General features: G+C 42.0%; 2 protein-coding genes across 4 annotated transcripts in view; both read right to left on the bottom strand.

The window, feature by feature from the left end:
• Positions 1–59: 59 nt before the first annotated feature.
• LOC306837782 (C-signal-like) lies at positions 60–2,141 on the bottom strand. The gene is made up of 6 exons (XM_079365583.1): positions 1,830–2,141; positions 1,650–1,704; positions 1,325–1,512; positions 1,060–1,221; positions 839–949; positions 60–239 (listed from the first exon to the last, which is right to left on the bottom strand). The coding sequence occupies exons 1-6, from the start codon at positions 1,971–1,973 to the stop codon at positions 126–128; spliced, it is 774 nt and encodes a 257-aa protein (XP_079221709.1). The 5' UTR covers positions 1,974–2,141; the 3' UTR covers positions 60–125.
• A 1,889-nt stretch (positions 2,142–4,030) lies between these two features.
• kcnt2b (potassium sodium-activated channel subfamily T member 2b) overlaps positions 4,031–19,092 on the bottom strand; it is a 38,966-nt gene continuing 23,904 nt past the window's right edge. For 2 of the 3 annotated variants that reach the window (XM_079365555.1, XM_079365553.1), the window contains 18 exons: positions 18,983–19,046; positions 17,232–17,340; positions 13,630–13,738; positions 13,441–13,497; positions 12,322–12,474; positions 11,989–12,242; positions 11,135–11,459; positions 10,930–11,035; positions 10,666–10,838; positions 10,119–10,190; positions 9,827–9,961; positions 9,615–9,726; positions 8,758–8,859; positions 7,975–8,058; positions 7,767–7,895; positions 6,327–6,672; positions 4,285–4,369; positions 4,031–4,179 (listed from right to left, as the gene is read on the bottom strand). In XM_079365555.1, the coding sequence (XP_079221681.1) occupies positions 4,062–4,179; positions 4,285–4,369; positions 6,327–6,672; positions 7,767–7,895; positions 7,975–8,058; positions 8,758–8,859; positions 9,615–9,726; positions 9,827–9,961; positions 10,119–10,190; positions 10,666–10,838; positions 10,930–11,035; positions 11,135–11,459; positions 11,989–12,242; positions 12,322–12,474; positions 13,441–13,497; positions 13,630–13,738; positions 17,232–17,340; positions 18,983–19,046 (2,533 nt within the window). In that variant the 3' untranslated portion in view covers positions 4,031–4,061. The remainder of the gene's footprint in view (positions 4,180–4,284; positions 4,370–6,326; positions 6,673–7,766; positions 7,896–7,974; positions 8,059–8,757; positions 8,860–9,614; positions 9,727–9,826; positions 9,962–10,118; positions 10,191–10,665; positions 10,839–10,929; positions 11,036–11,134; positions 11,460–11,988; positions 12,243–12,321; positions 12,475–13,440; positions 13,498–13,629; positions 13,739–17,231; positions 17,341–18,982; positions 19,047–19,092) is intronic. The other variant, XM_079365554.1, reaches the window with a different exon arrangement.

The following is a 19,092-nucleotide window of genomic DNA, read 5'->3' as shown; positions in this document are numbered from 1 at the left end:
AATATAAACAAGATCATTCAGGCAGAACATGCCAGTGGAAATGAGCACAGTACAGTTAATCGACGGATGATGTCACTTTATTTCACTTGGGTTCATGAAGTGGTTCCCTGCAACTTCTTTGAAAGCTACCAGGGCAAAGTCTGGCCTTTGTAATCCAGGAAGGCTGCGTTTTGCTTCTCAGTCAGTGAAGCCAGCACACGGAGCATACCGTCAACACTCTCTTGGGCATCAATCTCCCCCTGGTGGTTGGAAAAACACTGAGTAAACTTAAGGGCACCACATAGTAGTTCTTCTTTTGTCAAACCCAGATGCAGATGCTACAGCTGCATTCATACAAAAACTGACATCAACTATTCAAATATGCCTTTTTTTTTTCTTCCTGAAAGTTGTGTTCACTGAGACGACACGTCGTTTAAGTGAAATAAAAGATGTGCTTTATCTGCTTGGCTCGGGCCAGCCTCACACTGTATATGATCAATAACTGGATACTTGAAATGCAACCTGCGCAAACTTTCATGATATTGGAACTTCATAATTTGGCTTCATGGTGTCTGTAATAAATGTGTACCAACTTGAAAATGAGCCTTTTACAAAATATAGCAACAAAGTTCTAGAAGCTTGCCATATAAATAAAGTGTGCATTATAAAAAGATCTGCAGTTTTGTCTTTGCTCTCTTCAGAGGCTGCCTGATCGCTGAATTAGCACAGCATGTTCGATGTGAAATCATGAAGTTTGAGTTTAACTTCTAAACAACGTAAACTCACATTCAGAGTCGCATTGTTTCTATCATGAGGCTAAACCGGGCAGGTCAGACAAAAACAACAACTGCTGACTTACATCCTCTCCACCCATGTCGGTGCGCACCCAGCCAGGGTGCAGCAAAGAAAACAGAATCCCATCGTTCTTCAGCTCCTCTGCAGCGCAAGCCGTCAGCATGTTCAGGCCTGCCTGAGACGACAACAGCAGAATAACAGTGTCACCATGCCAACAGTTCTGTTTGATACATTTTAGGTGTAACTTTCAGTAGCACTTGAAAACAATGGCAGGTTGTCACTTACCTTACTGACACGATAAGAGAGGACAGAACCGAAGGAATATGTCGCTTTTACCATTTCCACCGAACCTATTATGGAACTAATGTTTACAACAGCTGCTTTGCTGCAAGACATCCCTGGTATCTTACTGGCCTTTGCTGCATCACGAAGGAGCGGCAGGAACTCCTACAGATAAACACCAGCAAGGTAGTCAGCAGGCAGATAAGACAAAGTTTCAACAAACTACTTAGTTGGAAAAAAATCTGCGTTTGATGCATGATGGAGTTACTTTGATCATGTTCATAGGCCCAACGACATTGGTGTTGAAGACGCTCTTCATGTCCTCTGGTGTGCAGTCATGCAGGCTGACTTTGTTCAGAATCCCAGCGTTGTTAATGAGCAGGTTGAGACCCTCCTTCCCCACCACGGAGCCCACCTGCTCGACACTCTTTTTTATGCTACATAGATCACCGACATCTGACGGAGAGAGAAAGACAATGAAGCATCAGTGCAACTCAATAGTACCCAGTCAGATAGATATTAACAACCCTGGCCCCATAGAGGCAAAGCCAGGCTGTGTCTTAACATAGGAATCAGAGTATAAGAACATGTACCCATTCCAACGATATGGATGATGTTAGGATACTTCTTTGCCAACGTTTGCAGGGCCTGTAACCACACAGGGAGGACCAGATGGGTATTCAGAAGAAGCAAAGGATCACATAATACCATTTTTCAACCCAGCCATATGACTCACTAGATCGTTGTGGTTTGTGGTCAGATTAGCTTCTCACCTCACTCCTGGGTCCATCTGGGTCTCTGCAACAGGCAAACAGCTTCCCCACCGGTATGGGGCCCCCAAGCAGTTGCTTCACCATCTCCAGGCCTAGGCCCCTGTTGGCTCCTGTTACAAGTGCGCTGACTGTGTTAGCTGCCATGTTCTGTCTCAGCCTGCACACATCTCTGCTTAAGCTCTTATAGCCTGTCGGCCTTCTGTTCAGCGGAATGTCAGCGGACTGGCCACACCCGCAATCTTTTTTTTTTTTTTATCTCTTCCTGGGTTGTTATATAATACCCCTTTTCTTCTAGATTAGCTTGTGACCCAATGGTAAAATTGAGCAAGTCACTGTGACATGCACAACATAACGATGAGGCGGATCAAGGGAACTTCAGTTATGGCCTGAGGACAACAATGCAAAGCAGCAACAAAGGGCTCCCTGTCGAGTCAGATGAGTTCTTTTAAAAACGTGCTCTCGATTATTTACACACAGAACTGACCCAACAGCATGTGGATGACCAATGAAGTTATATGAATGCATAAACTGATGAAACATTTGTTTTCAGTACTGTTCTGTTCTATAATAGTTTGAACATTACAGTAGATAAGTTGGGGCCACTCAGTGTCACTGTTGACATTCTTAAACAGATATAGCACAGGAATGTGGGCTTGGTGGTCAAAACAAAAGACAATGAAGTGATTCATCAAGACGGAGAAAAAAAAAGACCCTGTCGAGCAGTTTTACAAAAGGCTAACAGGATTAATGTCATGAGAAAATCTTCAGAAGGCCCGCAAAAATTGAAGCAATAAAGCAATGGCAAACTATAATGATCGATTTTAATATGTACATATTTCCATCTGTTATAGTTGCACTAAAGCTACAGCAGTGGTGTTAGCAGAGATGCTCGTTAGCATTCCCACAACATGGCCGCACCATTTCTGTAAGAAATGGCACCTTCAGAATATCTGACGAGAAAAAAATACAGATTGCAAACCCTTCATAATCAAACAGCATCAACTTTTGCCCAAACAAGTTATTAACTCTTTTATATCAGAATAAAATGTCGTGTTTTTAAAAAAATATCTGACAAGCTATGAAATGAGAAGACTATTCTGAAGAAAAATAACAAACACAATTATTCAAATCTACTGGAACATTGTTTTCTTATTGTCAGAGAAATGTGATTTTTGGTTTGACAGAATTTCAAATTTGACTAAAGATGATAATTCTTAAGTGATAACCCGAAACAATGGATGTTTAGCACAGTGTGCAATACATTCAGATGTTATGTTTCATCATAAAGCTTAAATGAACTTCACACTGCCTCTAAAAATGTATCATTAAAAGCTTTTCTAAGGACGTTTTGTTGCAGGAGTTTTGTACTGGATGGCAGCATATACTGTATTGATATTTTAGTCAATCCCCTACATCTCCAACATGCATGTTAGCAAAAGTGAGCCGGCAAAAGAGAGCGGGACTTTTGTCAAACAAACTGAGGAAAAGGTTTGTTATCAGAGAAATCCCAGAACTGAAGACGATAAAGACTTCAGACTGTGATGTAACAGAATGCCCTGTACTCATGGTTTGTCCTCGCAGTCTACCTACAGTATGTCCAATAGTGAGACCGGTGCTCTTTGGATTCCTCCACGGCTGGTGAGTGTGAAACATGTGAGAGAAATGTGACAGATGAGTGTTTGACAGTGAAACCAACTAAGAAAGGCTTTATGTAGAATAAGAACAGGGCCTTAAATACAGTGAACAGCGTTGAGACAAAACCCCACCAAAAACACAGAGAAGGACACAAAAATAACATCAGTCAACCTTCGTTTGGCAGCAGATTTCTTTGGCTGTCCGGATGACAACTGGCAGTGTCTTGCTCCTGATCCATAAGCACACATACACACACTCACACAACCATACACACTGCACATACATGATGCAGTACATAACATGCACAAACACAGATATAAATACGTACGGTTCTTCATTAAATGCACTTCTGTGTCCGCAGCTCTCCACTTTGTAAATAGGAAGGTGCATAAATAAAACATTCCCAGCGTTATAGAAAAGGTCCATGCATGTCCGTCTCTGAATTCACAGAGACTGAATGTGGAGAAAACATGAGGCCCATGAGCCATAATGGCTGCTTCCCTTTCCATTTCCTCATGAGCTTTCCCCCTTTTCATGAGTGTTTTGTTGTTTGTCCTCTGTCAGTGTTTTGTCAGTATATTTGTCTTTTTTAGTCTCTCACAGGTGGGTGCTGTCTGGCGTGTCGAACCTGTGGCTCTCTGACAGTCCAGCGCCACACTTCCGGCTGCTACCTTGATTTGGCACCAAAGAGAGAGGGTCTGGTCTGATCAAGTACCTGCATTTAAGATGAAGACAGGCGGAGAGAGAAGCAGAAGAAAAACGTCTCTCACAATGATTCCTTCTCAGTGCTTTCAGTGATGTTTAGTGGTTGAGTACTCACACAACATCATGCAACTCCAGTCTGGTGTCGGGAGAAGGGTTGATCAGGATATAAGACAGTCTGTTCCCTTGGTCTGTCATCCCATCTGACACAGGAAGAACAGAGGTGAGTAAGGCAGGAAATAAAAATAGGAGCAGGATGTACAGCAGGCTGTGCAGCATCCGTGCACACAGAGTGAACAGGGCTGACATTACTCTGAGTCAAAGGACAGGAAGACGACTTTAGATTAAATTAATAGAAACGTTGTAATGCCTTGAATGTAAATGGACTGTCAAAATACTTTTGCAGGGTGTGATGGAAATGTTGTACTTCATGAAGAGAGATGTAAACTGAACTCATTGTTATCACTTGCTTCTCTGTGAATGCTTCCTTTAAGTGCAGGATGGCATTTATTAGTATCTCTATCAGAGTGATAACACACTCACAGAGAGGGATGAATACCATGCTTTTCACTCAGACATGGAGTCTTCACTTTGTAACAGACCTGCATGTTGTTCTGAGAAGGCTCCTTTTGTACAAGTTCAAAACCTTGTTTGAACAATGAGCTGACTCCGATCGCCTTCCTTCAGTTCTAAATTATTGCAGGATTATTTTAACACAGGGTTGTCATCAAGCATGTCAAGGTTCATCGTTTAGATTTAAGGCAATTTTTTTTTTACCAGTTTACATCTTATTATTGAATGTTTATCATGTTCATTTGGATTTGGTAACAAGTCTTTCTCCCTGGCCCATCTTTCCCCTTTCCCGCCATATCCCCAGATTGAAAAGGATTGTATCCTTTCTTGAAGATTGGAGAATGTATCTTTGAAGAGTAAAACCCTCTTTTCACTTATGTGGCCCCCCCAATCTAAAGCTAAAGTCTCCTAAGAGGGCTTAGTGGTGGGGAAACAATCGATTCCAAGATGCATGGCGATGCTTTGTTGAAAGATTCTACGTCGATGCAGGAAAGTCCATCATCGATTATCAGCGACATGGACTGGCCCACTTCCGGTTCCGGGGTTAATGCCACGCAGATGCAAGCGTAGTGTTTATTCGAGATCAAAAATGGGAGCTGCAGCCGTGAAACAATTTTTGAGTATTATGTTTGTTGCAAAGAGGGAAGCTGTTTGTGCGATTTACTTGTTGCAAAGATTTTGAATAAAAGGCTTTAAATTCACCTGATTGTTTGTTTTGATGGGTAAAAATGAACCATGTATATAGACCAAAATTGAGAAGCATTGAAATTGGATTATGAGGGGACTGACGATTCCCTCCCCAACTGTGGCTCCTTCTTCATGGCATTCCCCACTCTCTCTCTCCCCATTTCCTTCACATCCACTGTCTTGTTTAGATAAAGAAAAAGTCCCCCCCCCCAAAAAAAAACAAAAACAAAAAAACCCCAAAAACAACCACAAACACTTCTCACATGTGTTCATATGAGTTTTACGGTAGTCTCTTCTGCCTCTTCTCTTTGTGGGTTAAAGGTTGCAAAGTAATACGTTTGGCCTTCAGTGTCAATACCAGCAGAGGGTGCTGTTGATTTCTTTCTCATTTTTCTATTGGCGCCCCAAATCATTGAGTATCCTGCAGTAGAAAAGAGTGGAATCTCCATCTAAGCGATCTAGTTGATTCACAGTATGTCTAAAACTCCAACACAGCATTATTATGAACTGAAACAGCATGCTCCCATCAGCACTGCAGGAAAGAGAGAACTACAAAAAAGAAATAGATTCATTCTAGTGTCTAAGTTGTGTGCATTCAATTAGAAGCTGCCTGAAAATGAGAATCTCGACAGTTTTAGTTTAGTGCATCAACATAAAGCTCAACACGGAACTATTATGGCCCATCATCTGTTCTTTAATGGTTCACTTCAGACTGCATTGAAGAGACAAAAGACTATTGGCATCTACATTTCGGTCATGCTAGATATCAATATCTTCCATGAAAACAAGAGTGTGGTCATCAAGGTTATCAGGCACTGTAAATGTTCTAAGTTTCAAACCACTGGTGAACACTAGCACTATTACTTAAAAAAGTTGAGGGCTTTTATGATTAAGACTTACTGAATCCAGTTGGAGAAAGGCCCAAGTGTTTCATCCTGGTTCGCACCAGAGCGTTGAGTTCTTGCCTCTCCGACCGTCTGAACAGGGTCAGTCTTTGCTGGGTGATCCTCTCTGCCGCACTGCCCGGACCGCCCTTTGCTGCATTAGAGCCCCGACCCCCCTTCCTGCTCAGCCGACGTGCCCACTGCATGCTCTTCCTCCTGAGCAGCGGGTGGTCTGAGGAGTGCGACGAGGTGGAGATGGGCTCAGAGGAGGTGGAGTTACGATGTGCACCGGACCGGGACAACAGCGGTTCCCTGGGCTCCCTGGTGTCCTCGTAGTCTTCCACTGTGATGGATACCTGGGACTGTAACATGAACACATTGTCATAATATGACAAATTAGCATGAAATAAGCTCAGTGGATGATTATGAGATATAACTTTGAGATATGACTACTTGTGATTATCGTTGACAAGATTTGTGCGTTTGCCTGTTTTTCATCTTTTGTTTGCTTGCTGTTGTTTGTCTTTGAAATGAAGATGTAATTTGTGAATTTGTAGTGTATGTCCAATGCTGAAAATCATGTGATATTCTACTCCTGGCTTTCTTGACAAAATAAACAAAGTTTTCCTGTAAAAAAATGTTCTTACTGCATTTTATCTTGCACCAAATTTAATTTCTCACTATATGTTTTTTGTTGTTGTAATTTGTACATGATAGAACTAGAATCTGAGCATGTTTATAGTGATTGAGAAATTTAAGGAGACACACTTTAAAGGATGTCATGGGGGTTTTGTGCGATAATCTCCAGCACTTATTGCTGATGTCCTCTATGACTCTTGGGTGTGTCATTGCTGTCTTTTAGTATAGTTAGTGACCCTGAAGATCTACAGGCTAATTTCAGGGTCTTTTTCTTCCCTTGTGTCCCAAACTAGATAAAAAAAACTACACTATTTAAAACATCCCAGAATCTAAGAAGAGAGGATGTTTTTTCAAGAGGACTATTTAGTTATCCGGCTCACCTAGCAGTATTTATTCAAGCTGTTGAAAGCTCATGGAGGGACGTTAAAGTCCACATGTAATGAAATTACATATTTTACATTTTTAACTGTGGTTTAAAGGTTGTTTTTTTAATCCCCAAACCAACAAATAAACATTTGCAGGAAAACATCTTTTCTTTTCATCCCTTTTCTTTTTTGGTTTTAGACTTTAGAATTAAAAGACTAACTTTACAGTTCTGTTAGGCAAGAGACTACTTAATATTTAATTTAATAAACCCTTTCACCACCTTTTATATGTAAAGCTCACCTTGGCTAAGGGTTGACAGAAATAAGGAGTTTTTTGTTTGTTTGAAGTAATTCTGGAAGCTTGGGGGGCAAAAGCATGGCTTTAGAGTCTAAGCTTGTTTATTTGGATATCTTGCCTATTGTTCCAGCTATTCCAGAAGCCTCTAACTGACCTCAGAGACTGGAAGCTTATGCGCCTCTGTCCTGTAGATGCCAATAGGAATGTCTCCACTGGAGGAGCAGAGTTTCTGATAGAGCCTGCCGTATGTACGGATCCACAGGTCATCCTCTGTAATTTTCATCTGGAAAACAAACACAGTTGTCACCTCCCTTCACAGGTCAAATTGACTGACCTGAAGCTGTTTTTGTTTTGCTACTTACAGCACAGAGAAAACCGGAGCCAGGCATTGAGTCTAAACCCAGCAGAAGTCTTGCGATGGAGATCATGTAGTCCTTCACAAACGACTGAAAAGAGAGCACAGCAAACACATAAACGAAACAGAAATTGATCACAGGAGATGGATTTTAACAGAATGAGAACAGGATTTTGTTGCTGGCTCGGACCATAGACTGTATATTGAGATGGACACAGAAACAGCCGCCTGGGAGTGAAGCCAAAATATTTAAAGCTTCAATCATAAACGCCACCTCAAACTAAAAGATCCATACGCATGTCAGATACATTTTTCTCCAATATTATTATCACACCATCATGTGTTCAAGTCTTCATTTGTCTGAGAAGTGTATTTATTTTCCATACTTATTTGATGCTATAAAGCAGTATACATGATTATTTGATAAAAGTATGGTCACTGATTTTAAAGTGTCTTGAGAAAACATTTGTTATGAATTGGTGCCGTGCAAATAAAGATATATTGATTGATGATTGACAGCTCTGCTGATGAATGTGATGCAGCCATGTGTGCAGCAGATTAGCAGAAAGAGAAAACGTAACTAAAGACATTGAACTTCCATAGTTGTGAGCATCTGCTGAAAGTCTGTTTTCTTTTCTTTCTTTCAGCAGATCCCTACTCGTTGCAAATTGACAATATGTCAGCACTTCAGGGGAATATTCTGGCTTCATCGTGTTCAGCAGGAGGAGGCTTGCTGTCCTTTTGTATATAGAGTTTATGGTTTGGACTGAAAAGATTCTGATGAATATACCTGATAGAGGAGAGTGTCCAGCATGCTGACACTAAACACCTTCCCGGCAGCAAAGGGCAGGCGGAACATGAAGACCAAGTTGGACCCCTTCTCCCTTTCCTTCTGCAGACCAAACACACACGCAGAAATATGCACACAGACACACACACACACACACACACACACACGCACATACATTTTCCCCCAAATTACACTGATCTTTGTTATCATGAGAGTAAGGGATACACAATATGACCTGCAGACCCGAAGACCCTCAAGTATACTGTACAAGCACCCAGTGCAGCGTGCACTGGCATGTTAGGCATGGCTAAATATGTTTTTTTCTCAGTCTTTCATTCATTCTCACAAACTATTCTCATTTGTTTTAGGAGAATTATTTTAACTAGAGAATCTCAAGGAAACTCACGGTAGGCATTGTGCATACAAAGAAAGGCTTGAAATTCCCAATAGCTCCTTCCAGCTGTGAGGCAACTGGTATAATTTCCATAAACTGCCATCTTATAATAATGCCGTTCACTTTTCTGATTTCTTGATAAATGCTACTGATGCCCAAAAGGAAAATTCATCAGCTGCAACACAGGGGGCAACATTTACATAATAATTTATATCAAAAAGACAAGCAGGAGTTCATTGAAAAGAATGGGAAATTTTAAATCATTTATAATAGTTCACTTACAGCAGCTGTGACAGAGGAACTATTAGCAGAGACTTATTGAGTATGTTTCTAGATTTACTGAGAATACTAATTAAAGGGGGCTGTGTTGCATGCTCACTGTGCTGTCATTATGACCTCTTAAATCCGGGTTAAAGGAAACGAAGACAAAGAAAGAGGGCGTTTGGAGCTACGAAGCTTTTACCTTTTCCAGTTTGGACAGAGCTAGAGAGTAGTGGTCTTTGACTTTGAACTGCATAAAGCGCATGTTGGCTGGGTGAGTGAGCTCCGTGATGATACTTAGAGCTGGAAACAGTCTGGAAGGAAGAAGCGAAGGAGAGAAAATAATCAGTGAAATCCAAACACCCACTGGAAGGTAGAGTGTGAGATTGCAGAGCAAGCTTGGGCGAAGCAGACCTGAAGAGGGTCTGGACATTGACAATGGTCTTCGCATCAGCCATGTAATCCTCCTCTGCAATCATGGAGCTCTCCTTGTCAACAACAACCATGGTGTCAGCAAAAGTCACTCCACATCTCAACAGACTGTCTAGACTGAGGAGAGAGGAACAGAGAAGAATAAATCAGTGTTAAAAAGGTATACATGAAAATATAAACTAAGTCATCTCAGAGGTGCAAAGAAAGAGTAAATAAAATATATGAACAAGTGATAGAAATGATACAAACAGCCGGGGGCTTTGGTCTGTCTTACTTGTCAATTGAGCCCACTGTGTAGAAGACCATGGGGAACCAACAGATTGCCTCCAGGAAGTCCACTTCTGGTCTAAACCAATCAAAACACAAACAGACTTTAGGTTCACACAAGTAGAGATGTATATGTGACATGATGAAACGTTCCCACAGAGACAGAGCCCTCGAACTCAGCCTGAGAAATACAACGCTGGCAAACTGCCTGAAGGAAAAGCTGAAAATAACCACACAACACCGGAGTGACTCAGCATTTTATTGCCTTTTTATTGGATTCTACTCTCAGCTGGATGACTGCTTTTGTGTACAAGCCACAAAACACGACACCGGACTGTGGGGCACATTGTCCTGAAATCATTTCACAAATCATGTTTACAGTGTCTCTAAAAAGCCTTTTTTCCCTCCTCTGCTGTCTATGGAGGGACCAAATTTGACCTTTCTCTGCAACCTTGATTTGTAGCCTAGCTTTAATGCTCACTGCACCAATACAGACCCCCATGTGACACAGCTGAAACAACACATCACCCCTGTTAACATAGACATTTCCTTACATGCTCTCCAGCAGCAGCACAATTGGATTAAGCTCCTTCCTGGGTCGGTAGTAAGCCCGCAGAGGCACAATAAAGTTGTACAGACCATTCCCTGCACTCTCCGCAGATACAATGATTAATTTGTTTTTGAAGCCATAGGAGCGGGCATCCTCAAAAAGGGTGTGGTGACATGCCTAGGAGGGAGAAAGTGAGGCCATTTGAGATAACTGCAAGGAAGCATGTGACATAAAGAGAGAGAAAAAAAAAACACTTTAAATCTCATACCTTGTCCATGCGCAGGCAGCAGAAAGGCATCTTTTCTTGAAGAAGGTGGCAAAGCGTAGGTGAGCTGCCTATATATGGCGAGTTGAGCGGGTATCCCTTCACCCACCTGTAGCACAATCCCACAGTTACCTCTGAACATTTAAACTTCGACATTGTCATAAAAAAAAAAGAAAAAATCCCTTTAAAACAACATCTCCAATCTTACTCGGAGTGTCGGCCCCACCAGTGGGCGCTCTCATCCCTGTCACTCTCCTCTTTTCCCTCTTCTCCCCCCTCATCCTCTGACTGGTCCCCGAGCAGGTCAAAAGCTGGGTTGTTGACGCCGTCCACCAGCTCCAGGACAGGGGCGATGCTGTGCCTCCTCTCCTCTGCTGTCTCTCCCATCAAAGGCAGGGCCAAAGTGTTCGCCCCACTCATCTCTGTCCGCGAGCTGCTTCTGCTTCTTTTCCCGCTGTTCAGCCCGATGCTTCCTGCATCCTGGACTTCTGGGCTGCTGTCACTGGAGTCCTGCAGGTCAATGGCCACTGTGCCTGAAACATACACAAACAGCCATAGTAACTGGTAGAGATCAGATTAAAGGTTCAAACACTACATGTGATGTTTAGCCAAATGCAGGTGTATGCAGTGCTGCATGGATGTGGAAAAAAACAGGTCCCTCTGGTTCAGTGTGGGGATCGAAAATTAGAGGTTTCTGAAGAGGTAACTATATTTTATGTGTTTTACATAGTGTACAGAAAACATTGAAAACCTGTGGGCTGGACAGTTTCCCTGTTGTCCACCAGGTGGTGTGTTTGTAGAACCAGAGCGTCTGATATTTCAGTTGCTCTTACCGAGTGTGTGACTTATTATAAGACAGATAATAATCCTTTGAGAAAACTATGAATATTTTTTTATCATTTAGCTATGTTTTAAATGTGAGAACTGCGTAATTCTTAGCAGCTGAGACTGAGCTGCTGCAATGTTAATGACAGCTCAGCATGTTTGACCAACATTAAATCAACAGACGAAGGTCAGTCTGTAAATGTTACACTCTCGTTTTGCTGTGCCCGTTAGACTGACCCATGCTGGCGATGATACTGTGGACTGGCAGGCGGGTCAGTCCGTGGTAAATGGTTTGTTGTACACCCCTTGTATTTCCTCCTGCGCCGCCCCAAGATTGCTCCCTCTGGCCCCTGACAAATGCTGAGTTCTCCTCTTTGGAGATGTTGATGTAAAAGCATGTGTCAGAGGCCCCCATTATGTGGCAGGGACCAGGGTTCAGTAGGATGTTGGTGGTGTCCAATCTGCGAACTCCGATCAAACATACTCCATACCTGCAGGCACAGAGACAAGGTCAGCTGTGCAGGTTGGTGCGTTGGGTCATTTCTTGGTTTTTAAATCCTTCTGACTTACTTTTTGTGTGCATGAAAGGAGGCAAAGGTGAAACTTTTGCCCTGGTATTCCCCAAAGAATTTACTTTCCTCCAGGCGGATGTGATGCACCTCATTGCCTGAGCAGCGGCGGTAGGTTCGGTGCCATTGGTCGGCTGAACATGCGCCACCCTCCCTGCGACCGGAAAAAAAAAAAGATTGATTGCCCGTGTGGGCAGCTAACTCTGACCTTTTAAACTTTTAACAAAGCATCCAACTCAGTGCCAGGAGCACATCAGAAGCTTTTCCACCTAAGGTTGTAGAGATCTCACATATCTGTCAGAGCTGCTGGTCAATAATTTAATCAGCACATGAATGTACGCAAGGACACTTGGCTTGAAGGATCAATAGGTCCCAGATGGACATGTTTACACTGTTAAGTAGACAACATTTTCCTCAGGGGGATGTGACTTAAGACGAGGAGGCTTAAGAGGTGATACCAAAACGCAGGGGTGTGGAGGCTGTGTGAATGTGGGTGGCCTGCGACAAAGGCTACATTATATAAGAAAGTGTTATAGCAAATTTGCAGTTCACTGAAACAGAGTGCAAAAGCATGTGAGGGGGACTCATCTAGTCATGTAGCGTGGTCACAGGCGGTAAACCAAATGAAATCAACTCCAGATATAGAAGTGTACTCATGAAACAAGCTGTGTTAAAACTGTTGCTCTTGTCAGACGCAAGCAGCGGGGTATTTCTCAAACACGAAAAACACATACTTCACAAAACCTTGAGCTCTTTTATCCAAAGCCTTTAATCAGTCTGAAAACAGACCTTTTGTTCTACCTTTGACTTTAAACAAAAACTAGAGGGATAGCGATATTTTTTTGTGTCAACACCCTGTTGTTTAATGTAAGGATCAGACAGAAGCCTTATTACCAGGTATGATCAAAACCCAATAATGTAGAACTGATAACAAACAGGCACTCAAACCAGCAAGTGAGAGAAACTAAATAACAGTCAGGTTAGCTATCAATATGTTTCCCATGCAAGCTATTGTTGAGATTATGCAGTTGACAAACAATTGAACTTTACAGGGAATTTAAACGTTGAGCACAAATGTGCTAGAGAACATGTGGCTGTGAATAGTTGGGATACAACCTACCTGTTGAGGGCTTGAAAGGCTCCTACACGTTGCTTGAAGGCCTCCTGAGGCGCAGTTCTGGAAGAAAAAAAAAAGTAATATTGACAGTACAAGAAGCAGCTTATTGTTATTCACTATATTGTCTGACTTTTCCCACTGAGAAGAATTAAAAAGAGAGAAAGGAATATAGGACGAGAAGGCTGAACTCACTGTCCCCTGGAGGAGTGGATCAATAGAGTGATGAGTGTCGAGGTACCAGGACACACACAGTTCAGAGCCAGCATGGCGTACTTAAACTCCTCTTCACACACCACATGATCTGCAGAAACAGAAACAAGAGGGACACGGTGACCAAGGTCACACATTACCTCAGCAAAACGCCACAACACCCATTCACACTTTGTTCCATACAATCTGAAACACGGAGAACCAGGAGTCCCACAGGGGGTTCAAACGTGCTGAGGACTCTCCTGGCCTTGGTCAGTTTGTGTGGGTGAGCGACAGACAAGGTAGAAGATGTCATCCCATTTATCCGGCTGTTACATACCTAAAGGGTTGAGGATGTCAGATGAATTACACCCTTGAAAAGGTTTATTTAACCAAAGTAATCCCGCTTACACGCAACTTCCCCAGCCTCATTTAGGTACAAGTAGAGGGAACCATCCTTCTATGCATGTTAGCATGACACCCTTAATCTCTGATATATGTTAGACGATATGAAGAAACCGTATTCAGTTTCCATGTGATACTGGTTTGATTCTCTAATCAAGTTCACTTCAAAACACACAGACACAGCCTGTAATGATATCGTGGTGGACTACTGCGAGCTTGCCTCAGCATCTGAAGGAAAGCACAAATACTCAGATATTCCAGTCTGTGAACCGTTAGAGACACGACTTTCTGCTGATAATATATTCTACATATAAAGACTGCTGTTGATGTTTTCTCTGTCATGCATGATTCATAATGCATGATTCATTCAACTATTAGACTGTATTCATGTATCTACAGCTCACTGATAGAAGACACAAGCAGACAAACAATCAAATATGTCCCTGTTTTAGTTGGGAAAACATCTAAATGTCGCTGGATGTTTGTCTCACACAAATGAGTCAAACAGGAACAGCAAACAGCCGTGTCAGAAATCCTCCATCATCCTCTTGCTTCTGCTTCACACGCTCCCTGTTTACTCCCCTGGGCTCAATTTGATGTCACTGCTTTGGCCCACTGCTCAGTTTTTGGGGGATTGTGGATAGACCTGGCAAAAAGCAAGTGCAGCACGCCTTATTAAACAACATTCACTCACAGTATCAAACACTTAAAGCAGCCCTGCTGTCTGAGACGCCAAGCACATCAAAGAGCCTCCTCTTTAAAAGGAAAATCCAATACAGGGATTCTTGTTTGTAGTTAGCCAATCAATAAATCAGACTCAGTGAGCATCCTTTTCTCCTGCTGTATAATCGTGATTGCATTATCTTCAGTGATGAGCACGCAGGCTTATAAGGGCTGCCTTGTTTACCTACAATGTTCAATCTTAAAAGCCCAACATAGCTCTCTATTCGGCAATAATTGGCGACAAACGCCAGAGCCTGACATGATCTAAAAGACTCAAACAGCTGCCACACTGACAAACAGGAGGCCAGTGTAATGAAACACTTTTTTATGACAAGTCAGTTGTGTTTGTGCCGTTAAATGAGCAAGTGAGAGACACAACAATTAAAAAAGCTGATTTCTGGATCTTGTGTTGAAGTAGCAATGTTCCTTTTGGCTCAGATCGGCACATCATTATGCAGCTCACACGTAAACGCAGAGTAGTCTCTTGCTATTCAGCCTGTGAATTTCTTTGAAGCGGAAGAGTTTATAGAGCTATGGGCATCCAAAGCCAGCAGAGGAAGAGACAAAAAAAAACACATTTGTGATGCTTCTGCAGATCAGCAGTGTTCATTTACTGTTCCATACAAATTCCACTTCCTGCATCGCTCTCTTATATCATGAACTCTAAAAGGCACGAACCCAGAAGTCATACACAACATTATGTCTTTTCTCCCCAATATCCAACTTCCAAGGGTGCTCTTGAACCTCTCTTCACCACTGTGATGCCTTCACTTCCCAACTTCTTCTTCAATCACCATTCACCACAGCACTCCATCCTGCCCCTTTGTCCTTCAGGTGCCTGGACCCAGATCAGGAGAGAAAACCCATTACTGACCTAGAAACATATACTCAGTACACTGACATACACAACTACAAACTCTGTGCCTCATTCAGTCACCCTCTCTCAGGAAATCAGTGTTTTGTGACGTGTCTTGGCTGCATGTTGTTTTCTATCACAGACTTTTTCAGGTGTGATCAAGGGTCTGTGTGCCGGCACATGAACCCTCTGCAGGAGTGCAATTACAACCTGACCACAGGTCCACCGGTTGAGTTAATCAAATCAGTAGGCTATTATTTTTTGATCATCATAGTGCAGCTACAATGAGTGGAGACCAGTGGGGGTGATTGGCTAAAGTTAAAAATATATAAAACTGGGGAGAAATAATGAATCGACACTCTGTTCCATATTCCGTCCAGTTACTCGGCATCATGCCGACAGATCTTTCCTAATGAACGCTGAGCTGTTATGAAGCTATTCCTGCAGATCAAATTAAATTGTGTATCCCTTGCTCATTAATTCCTCCCACACTAGCACTTAGTGCGTGTATTCTAAGTTGTGTCAAAACATGGCGTTTGTACTTACAGTAAAGCCTGTGACTGCATGCTGATGATAGTGTGCACCCATGGTGACTTCAGCATTAGAGTGCAGTCAGAAGTCAGCTGATTACGAACAAACTCACAGAACCGTATCATATAAAAAAAAAAAAAAAGACTGCAGAGGATGTTTTCACATGCCCGACAGTCATTGTCAAATAACTCTTCGGAACATTTCACATGCATGTTACAGCTGGGGGACTCATTGCACAGGAAGCGAGTTTCACATCAGAGAGTCTCCCCATAATCATATAACAGGACAGACGTTATTATGGATGTACATGAATTCTTCTCAATGCCCAAATGCTTTAGTGCTCAAAGTCTGGCTTTGGCGGCGAGGTGTTTAAACAGCACCACAGGGCTAAAGGATTGCCTGCGGGGAGAGCTTGTCTGCCAAGTTAGCGTAAGAACAGAACTCATCAAAAGAAGGGGATTTTCTTAGCCTAGGTAGCAAAGTAAAAAATTAATCATTGATAGAGACAGCTGGGAAGAGGGCGGCGAGCTAGAATTGAGTTTGACATTCTCAAGGGCTGTAGGCAGAAAGATGTGAGAGAGACAGAGAGAGAGAGAGAGAGAGAGAGAGCGAGAGAGAGAGTCAATCACTCTGGATGATTGACTGGCATTAAGCAGAAGAAGAAGAGAGACTCTCAAAAAGGCAAAGTAGAAATTCGCAGTAAACCCTCAATGGGCTTACATCCAAGCTGAGCCAATCTGTCCAGCACTTCCTCCTGAGCTGGAGGGCCAGAGAGCTGTGTTGCTGCAAAGACACTCTGGTACAGGAGACAATTTTCAGGCTCACAAATCAAGCTGACAAACTCAAGGTGCAGTGCAAACAGGACAGCTCAGTTTCCTACGTCATCCCAATGCAACAATTTAACAGCGTTAGGAAATAGACAAACCAAGCAAACTGGATTGCTTTGCCTAGGTGTCATCTCATTATCTCTTGCATCCTGATGTGGTTACAACAATCAGTAGGTGCATCAAGAGCAGGACAGACGCACACACTCCTTCTGCTGTCACCTGAAATCACAGTCAGAGCATTTGATTGACAAATCACGGCCCACCTGCAAATTTGACGTGAAACTTGTTTTCTGGCTTGAGGATTTGGACATACAGCGGGCAATTTGGAGCGAAGTCTTTCACCGCCCAGGCGCGCAGGATGGTCTGATGATCCTGAGAAAATTGGAGAGGATAGATGGAGTGAAAATAGGGGAGATGGAGTGGAAAGGTGCAACAGGCAAGAGAATGAGAGATAGAAACCTATCATTAGCAGCATCAGATTGTAGCTCTTCTCTAATAATCCTCTTAAACAATTGAGTGCACAGAAGAATCGAATGGGCCTCACAACATTCAAGAGCAATGCAATTCTGACTTAGTATGGTAGCAGTATTCAACACTGCTAACATAGGAAGGCTATGGGGCTTTGTTTACAATATAGTATTTGTAATGACTGTTTTGTAAAATTGACATTTCCTGGTTAGAACTCAACATAGCTGAGGTTGATGGGAACATTGAGCGTTGTGCAGGTATGTTGTCACAAACCTTTTTATAGAAGTTGATTTTTTTTTAACCTGATGATGGTAATATATGAAACCTTAAGTGATCATCAAAACAGTTGACAATTTATACTACTTTATACCTTCTTGTTAATCCATTCAGAACTCATTTAACTGAAGATCTAAATTGTTCATGTCATGGAGTCAACTAGGTCAAATGGTTTTATGATGAATTTATTTTATAAGCGTTTTACATTATGATCCCTCAACGTCTTGATTTCATTTGAGTCAGGTCAAAAGTGGCAGACTGAACTTATCTGCCTGACATCCCCATTCACAGAACCGTGTCACTGGCATGAGATAACATGCAGGTTTGAACTAATCCATCTTTATTTGCATAGCTCCAATTCATAACAAATGATATCTCAGGAACACTTTGCTGGTTTAGACTGTACTCTCTGTCATGTGGACAGACCTCCTCTTTACTCCATTTAGATATACAGATGATCTAGTCAAACATTTAATCTCTTTAATGGGAAACACAATGGAAAAAGATATTAATCTAAGGATGACAATGAATGTGAATACTTATATTTAGGAAGCTGGAACTGTCCACCTTTGCTGAAAATGTTTTGAAAAAAAAAATGAAAAAAAAAAGCTGACGTTGAAAATAGTTGTTAATGGTTTTCTTTTATTGTCAACTAAAAACCCTTTCAAGTAAAACTTTTGGTTACCTTATTACCCTTATTCACTTGTGAAACAAGTGATTTTGTGGAGTCATGGCTTCTTCTAATTTCTACATTTTATGTAATTAGGTTGTTTTGGTGTTAAATGCTAAGAAAATCAATAGATAATAAAAACACATTTCTTCTCATCTGTTTTGACTCTTTTAAACTCCATGTTATTCAGTGTTTGAGTCATGTCTACACAATGTCATGCCATTCATTGCAAACTGTTATGAATGGGATCCTTTGTTTTACATGTATGCCTATAGTTTCTCTTTTCTTTTACCCGCAGCTTCAGCAGCTCTGACAGCTTTTACTGTCGAGTGAAAAATTATAAAAATACCCAACCCTAAAGAAACAAGCACAAACGTTCAGCCAGTGCATCCAGCTAAATCCGACAGTTTCCAGTGAACGTTGCTTTGATTAATTTTTAAGGCATGATGTTCTTAAAAAAAATGCAGTTTCATTCAGAATATATGCACGTTTTTTTGAGGAAAAAAATGAATTCACAATCTAGCGAGAAGTCATAATTAGAATCTTTTGTAGTGTGAGGAGTGATGGTGGCACAGGGAAGCAGTGAGGTGGAGAACATACAGCAGCAATGCGATCCACTTCAAACCGGTTACTGAGGATAAAGCAGGCCTCAGCATCGTCCATCCTGCAGGTGGTTAGTAGAAGATGTGGCCATCGGAGTGAGAAATATA

The sequence above is a fragment of the Symphodus melops genome (genome assembly GCF_947650265.1).
Source record: "Symphodus melops genome assembly, chromosome: 17".
NCBI classification, from domain to species: domain Eukaryota; kingdom Metazoa; phylum Chordata; class Actinopteri; order Labriformes; family Labridae; genus Symphodus; species Symphodus melops.
This window is presented reverse-complemented; position numbering and strand designations above follow the sequence as displayed.